The following is a 7,240-nucleotide window of genomic DNA, read 5'->3' as shown; positions in this document are numbered from 1 at the left end:
ATTTTTATTTTATTTAAACTATGTTTTAAAATTTGGACTGAAGCTACGGCTAAAATGAATGGAACAAAGTTTTGGCTTAATTTAAATTCGTTAAATACCAACCAAAATAACACAGCCTTAATCTGATGAGAACATAATCACACAATTTTGCAGATATGTATCAAAAATTGCAATCCTTCAACAAGTCAATAATGTAAAATAAAGAGGTGTCAAGTAAAACCAGTATGTTTGTAAGTATTTTATATTTCCATGAACAAAGATCGTCTTTTATCACATTGTAACAGAAATTACAATATCACGAGGTGTGTTCACGAGGACACAAAATACCGAAAAGTAAAATTATGTTTTAAATCCTAGTGTCTAAGGCTTCTTGGCTTCGGCGCGCTTGACGGCGTTCTCTTCGGCCTTCTTCTTCTGCTCAACGGGCTTCAGGTTGTGCTTCTTGGAGAACCTCTGGTTCCTCAAGAACTTGGCGTCCATCTGCAGACAAAAACAAATATTTTTTTAACCATAAATACAAGTTTGAATTTAGTTTGGGTGGTGATGTGGCTAAGACACACTGATCAATGATCAATAACAACTTAAAAGCGCACAAGTTGTTTTTGTTCCTATCACCTTTTTGGTATCGCGCTAAATTAGCGATGGGTCGACTCATGTTATTAAGAGCGGGAGCTACAATACCAGCTCAATATTTTCGTAGAGCTCAATTAAACAGGAGCCGTGAGCTCAGAGCGTATAGCATACTGGGCTCGCTCGATACGACTCCCCCGCTACCGTTCCCCTGATACGGACCCCAGCATATAAATAAGCGTATGACTCTTGTTATGGGTACGCCACCTCGTAACACGAGATAAATAATATGCGAGGTAATTGGTAGGTTTAGGTACATACGTTCAAGTTCAGATGTTGGACTGCCAGACACCATTGGCGTCTCTGAGTAGGTAATAACAATAATACATCGATAATTTTAAAGGCGCTATTTTACTTAAATATCTCCTGATAAAAAGGGTTAACTGTTCAATTGAGCCATGGTACGTTTTAATGGGAGTCGTACAAATAAGTCGTAATTGTGTGGCTCGCTCATGAACAACTCATCGCTAGTGTAAATATTACTTCTGTAGGTTTTACACAGACAGAGCTACACGCAAAAGTTTGAATATATATGTGAATATTACGCATTTCAATTTTTTAACTCAATAATAACACAAGTGCAAAAATAGAAATTTGGCAATCTCTATTACACTAAAATAAAATCATGTTACCTGCTTCTTTCTGTGCGCTTAGTTCTTCTAAACTACGCTACGGATTTTGATAGGGTTTTCACCATCATTTAGAGAATTTCTTCCAGAAGGTTTATGTTTATATATCGTCACCTTAAAGCAATAGTGGGATATCTTCGAAAAATACACTTTTGAGATAAGTATGCAGTTCGATGTAAAATTTTGAGCTCTACATGATGCATTACTGGGATATTTTGTAAAAAAAAAATTGCCAGTGTTACAAGTAAAATCTCAGTATTGAAATGTTCGGTCACTCAGAGCAACACTGAGATATTGATGTTGTCCCACTGTTGCTTTCAAAAGGTCGTTTAAAATACTGAAATAAATTTATTGTCTCACTGTAGCTCTATAGTTTTCAACAAGTTGGGTGATCTTGGAAGAGAAACATAAAGAAACTGAAGGTGAATACTGGTCAGGAGTATGTAGCAAAGTCAGGAAAGATACGCAGAGCAAAACAAATTAAGCCTGTACTGTGTACTAATTGTAAATACAAATGTTCTGAATCTGTTTTGGAAGTTGATCGATTAAAATATTTTAATATTTATGATTCCATGAATGCTAGCTAATAGTGGTTATTATTTTGAGAGAGATGGACATAACATACGTATGTGTAAGATTTTTTTATGGCAACCTTAGATATAAGCAATAATACCATAAGCACTGCATTAAAAAAGAAAACAGACAGCTTCCTGCAAAAGGATGATTTAGTTGATGGTGTTATGAATCACATCAACAGCTTTAGTAGTGTGGAATCGCACTATTGTCGTGCAGGATCAGCTCGGATCTCCAAATATCCAAAAGATGTACAATTTGAACAAATAGAAGTGTGTCTCGGTAGGTAATCTCTATGTTACACACTCTACATACAGGAAATATTCAATACCAAATTCAATATATATTTTTTTAAACCAAAAAAGAACCTTTGCGCATTTTGTGTATAATACAACTATAGTACTGCAAATGAGATATTAGAAAAAAATAATAATATTCTGAACACATTCAGAATGTAAAGCTATCTCGACAAGAAAAAGATAAAAACATTACCAAGACCATACTGATGATACTGTAGTTGCCATTTATGACTTTCAAGCTGTTATGTCGTTGCCAAATGGCAATATATCTATTTTTATAAGAGCAAGTTAAACGTTATAACTTCTGTATTTACAATATCAAACACGACAGGGCCATTGTACATGCGGCATGAGGGTGTAGCTAAAAGATGCGCAATTGAAATGTCTACCTGCGTGTACACATTTTTAAAAGACCTTTGACAAGGGAAACGGGAAGTGAACTTTTATTCTGATAACTGTGTGGCACAGAATAAAAACAATTTTATTTATTTTCTATGTACATGCATGCACTATGAACACTTGATATTCAAATCATTACCCATATATACCTAATTGTTGGGCACTCAGAGAACAAAGGAGACTCCATTCATTATTGCATAGACAGAGAAAAGGTCAGGGTTTTAAAAGAAGGCCTAATATTTATTCCAACGGAGTTAGCGATGATCATAAAGTGTTCCAAGAAGAATGAACCTCGTTATAAGTTAACAGAAATGGAAACAACGCACTTCATTGACTGGAAGAAGGTATGTGAGAAGACTGGAAAAAATTCTGGATGTTTATGGACAAAAATAAATGTATTTGGAATAAAGTTAAGATTTTACAGATCACTAAAGACGAACCGTCAGTTATCAAATACAAAAGCACCTACACCGAGGATCCATTTAATCAGAGTATTAATGTGAGAGAGCGACTAAAGAATGTTCGGAATGAGAATAGTATAATTCTAGGACCAGCTTATACAGTTCCACCTACAATTCCACCGAATAAAAATCGTGATTTCTTATTTGTTTGCCAAAGTGGTGTTATACCAAAAAAACCTCATAATTTGTTTTGAATTAATTAATACTGCAAATACAGACTGCGATGTACAAGAAGAAAATAACGATGAAGGTTCATTGTAGGTTTCCAGGGAATCAACACATATTTGTTATATTTTTTTGTTCTTAAAGTTTTCTGTAAAAAAAATTACATACTTTTTATTCTAAAGGTTTTCTGTTATTTTTGATACATACCTACTTTTTATTCTTGGTTTTCTGTTAATTTTGTTACATACTTTTATTCTTAAGGTTTTTCTGTTATTTTTGTTACATACATTATATCACGCTTCTCATAAATAAATTTATAAGCACAAATATATATTTTTTTTTCATTTTTATACCACCTTACTATCGTCAATTGTCGTGTTGACAAACTATAGGAGTGAGTGGGTGTGTACTGTTTAAAATGTATTTATGATTATAAACATCATGGAAAAACATGCAGAAATAAGAATTATTAATTATTTTAAGCAATTATTAATTATTTTAAGCAATTATTAGCCTGAAACAGTCGTCCACATTGAAAAAATCTCGCGAGGAACAATTATTAATTCATTTATCCATCTAAACTCGTAATATTATTACAATGCTACACTGAGATAATTTGAGATGATTACCAAACACTCCACGCAACAGTGAGATATTTCCAGATTTACGTATACTTTGTCAAAATTAGTATGAAAAAATTAATTATTTTTCTATTATTACAATTTTGTGTTGATGTTAAATAATTAACCTCTCTTATACCATATCATTAATCTGCAAGATTAGTTAATTTGATGCTGCTAGAGCTCACGCAAACCTAAAAGTCCTATTATCTCAGAACAGCATTTTTCAAGATATCCCACTATTGCTTTAAGGTGACGATATAATACATGCATACCATATAAGAAAGTAGAGAAAAGTCGAGCGGGTACACTTCAGCTAGTAAATACATAATTTGATTAAAGTTTGGTGACCTCGTGCCAGGAATGTTTATTCAACCAGTATTTCAATGCAAGATACTCATTATTGATCCCTTTAACACCGGTATAGTCGAGATATGCCAAAGACACGTCCACAGTTCACACTTAGCCCATCAGTCTAATAAACAATTTGTATAAAACTGAGGTTCACTATTTTTCTCTCTTTAAAATACACTCTCACAGAATCACCAATTATCATATCCTCGAGGGAATCTCGGGGCATCTGAGTAAATTCTCACCAAATCACAGATTTTATTGACTAATCACTTTCACTTCACATAATGAACTTTGTAAACTCACCCCGAGGGTAGACTCGAACCTGAACTTGGTTGGCCTCTTAATTCCATTTCGATGGGCCTTCCTGTCTGGAAATTAACAAGAAAATAATTATCTACCATTCACGAAACCTCAAAACATTCAAATACAGTATTTAGATAAAACTTGTCGAATTCCGCTGTATGCAAAGGCTATTTAAAAAACAAAACTTGATATCAACTTACATCGAATGGAGACAACTATTTAGGTTGTAGGTTTAAGTGAACATACACAAAGTATGTTTTTAGGGTTTAGTTGGTTTATTTTAATAATTTGTGCGTATTTCCTAACCTTCGAACTTTTATTGAGGAAAAAATTGAACTTTAACCTTTTCTATGCGTCATTAATTTGTATCACTTCGTTCACACGCGGGGCTATTTATCATCAATCTAATTTATGACTTTAAACAATAATCACGCATGGATTTTAAAATTTGTTTTAAAAAATACGTCGCTTATGTCTTGAATTATCTTTTCAAGTATAAATAAACAATCCGAACATCAATGGGGCTTGATAAAAATTCGAAGTATATATTCATAATGTAACTGATATGGTATGCCCGGGCGGCCATGTTTATTTCAAGGATAACGATACACATGATTATAAACATGCCGGAGTAGAGCTCTTCAACTGTGGTGCGATGTAAGTGGTTGATTTATGGGTGCGATGTCGCGTTTGACTGGATACATGAAATATTGACACACTTAAAAAGGTTCATATAATAAAAAATAACTACACTTAAATTTACAAAAATAATGAAATAATTTTTCTGTTATTATGTCACCGTAAATATGTATCACTTAATATATTTTTTTATCGTGATTTTGAAACAGTTCTCAACGCATAACGGCAGAATCATGGCTTTCATGTATTTCAGCAGCTTTGCAATTATTATCGACGTCACTGTCACTAATTTCAAAATCTGAATCTATTTCTAAAGTAGCACCAAATTAAGACCACGACCCGACATTTTGTATTTTGGCAATAAAAATACTTTCAAAAATTGATAAAAAGTCAAACTTGTACAACTTTACACTTGATTTTTCACTATAAAAAAGTTTTAACCACGTATCTTTATTTGAAAATAATCTAACACTGACGAAATTTTATATTTCTTCAATAGTTTGAATGAATGTATGTAACTGAACTTATTTTAAAATATGATAAATCAGATTAATGTACACTGTAATTAAAATAGTTCATATCCACGAAGAAGCAAACAATAATTCGATAAAACAATGTAATCTACACGGCGAGCGTCTCTGTTTGAGAATCTTATAAAATGCGCCTGCGCAATAACGTGTGTAAAGACGCGGGAAGAATTCAAACTGATTCATTTTTCGCTCTGAGTTGGAAGATCCCTTCAAATCTTTGTATCCATGATTAGGATACGTATTATGGATAAATATCGTAAGATGTCAGTAGTGTAAAGATGTGAGATTTTTTAGGAGTATAAGTTTTACCGTGCTCAAGCATGTTTCATACCCATAACGCCGAAGAAACTTTGCGTCGCACAGATGTGCCACCCGCGTACAGGGCATGCACAGTGCGTCGCAGGCGTGCGTCTCCCGCGGGGATAGGGTTAATGCATCTTTCACCATTTCCCACCACATAAATAGTTAATTCTCGTAGTAATTTAGTTGAAACCAAGTGCTGTTTATAATTTTATGGCGTGTTAAGCGTGCAGCGGAATTCGACAAGATTCATAAAACTTTTATTGGGGATTGTTCACAATTTGTTGGCATCTGTCAAAACCATGCAGTTATATTACTAATAGTCGATATTTCACAAGGTTTTAGTTTTAGAATTTGAAGGCAGTAACTTTAAAGATAGGATATTATAATTATACAAAAACTTCTGCCACTTAGGAACACGAAAAATTGTAAATTTCACCATGAAATAAGATCTTACACTTAAAATAAATGATCTTATAACAAAGATGAGTATTATAGTTGATATTTAATTCATTAAAATAGCTTCGTTTATTGCACAGCTTACTAAAAGCGAAGTTGGCAAACCAACGTATAAACTGACAGAAGGTGAGATATCAAAAGTATGAAGTACAGATAAACCAAATATGCGTTTAACTATACGAAGGGTTAAAAATATATCACATTTACTTACTCTGATTGTGATTTGTGTGATTCTTTGACTTGGCCATGGCGAATGTGGATTATTCCTGAAAAACAAATATTGTAGGTTAGAAGCCACAGGGGGATTTACGAAAACATTGACGTTTAACTCACGGAAGGTGACAAATACGATCACTGAATAAAATAAAAACAAATTATAAGGAAATCTAAAGCATCGATTAAGTACAAAACACAAAGATTACTCGTAAAATCGTAAATTATTTGAAACCGACAATAAACTTGCCTTCTTGACAGATTTTAAAACCGGAAAAGGACTATCTGCCATAGACAAAAATTGTTTTCATTTCATAAAAAAACACAGACAAGAGAATATTCATAATTCATAGAGATTAATATGATATTTTTGTCGCCAAGTTTGAAGTTCACTCGATATGAAAATAATGTTAAAATTATTTATAAAAATAATAAAGAATTACGTACGTATGATAAAATATTCTGATTTATTTCTACACCAGTATTTATTAAATTACACCCCGGTTTTTGATATCAGTAAGTTATTCGCACTTCATAATAGTGCAACAAAATATTGAGGCTTGTAAAAAAATTTATTCCTTTAGAAAACAGATCAACAAATCCTTATTCTGAATACATAAGTTTTATTATGTTCTAGTGAAAAATCGAAATGCGAAATTTTATTGC

General features: G+C 32.8%; 1 protein-coding gene across 1 annotated transcript; it reads right to left on the bottom strand.

The window, feature by feature from the left end:
- Positions 1 to 227: 227 nt before the first annotated feature.
- On the bottom strand, positions 228 to 6,864 carry RpL29 (ribosomal protein L29). Its single transcript, XM_089637755.1, has 4 exons — positions 6,825 to 6,864; positions 6,573 to 6,627; positions 4,434 to 4,498; positions 228 to 480 (listed from the first exon to the last, which is right to left on the bottom strand). The coding sequence occupies exons 2-4, from the start codon at positions 6,607 to 6,609 to the stop codon at positions 361 to 363; spliced, it is 222 nt and encodes a 73-aa protein (XP_089493881.1). The 5' UTR covers positions 6,610 to 6,627; positions 6,825 to 6,864; the 3' UTR covers positions 228 to 360.
- Between the last annotated feature and the right edge of the window lie 376 nt (positions 6,865 to 7,240).

Source organism: Hesperophylax consimilis, chromosome 12, assembly GCF_061612785.1.
Source record: "Hesperophylax consimilis isolate HC1 chromosome 12, BYU_Hcon_1.0, whole genome shotgun sequence".
Lineage (NCBI taxonomy): Eukaryota > Metazoa > Arthropoda > Insecta > Trichoptera > Limnephilidae > Hesperophylax > Hesperophylax consimilis.
The sequence above is the reverse complement of the archived record's forward strand: the minus strand, read 5'-3'. Positions and strand labels throughout refer to the sequence as shown.

Bases quoted from the DNA above. Each gene is read 5' to 3' on its own strand.
- RpL29 (XM_089637755.1), bottom strand. From the start codon at position 6,609: ATGGCCAAGTCAAAGAATCACACAAATCACAATCAGA. The intron at 4,499-6,572 runs GTAAGTAAATGT...GTTAATTTCCAG, and splicing joins TCACACAAATCACAATCAGA to ACAGGAAGGCCCATCGAAAT. The intron at 481-4,433 runs GTGAGTTTACAA...TTTTGTCTGCAG, and splicing joins GGTTCGAGTCTACCCTCGGG to ATGGACGCCAAGTTCTTGAG.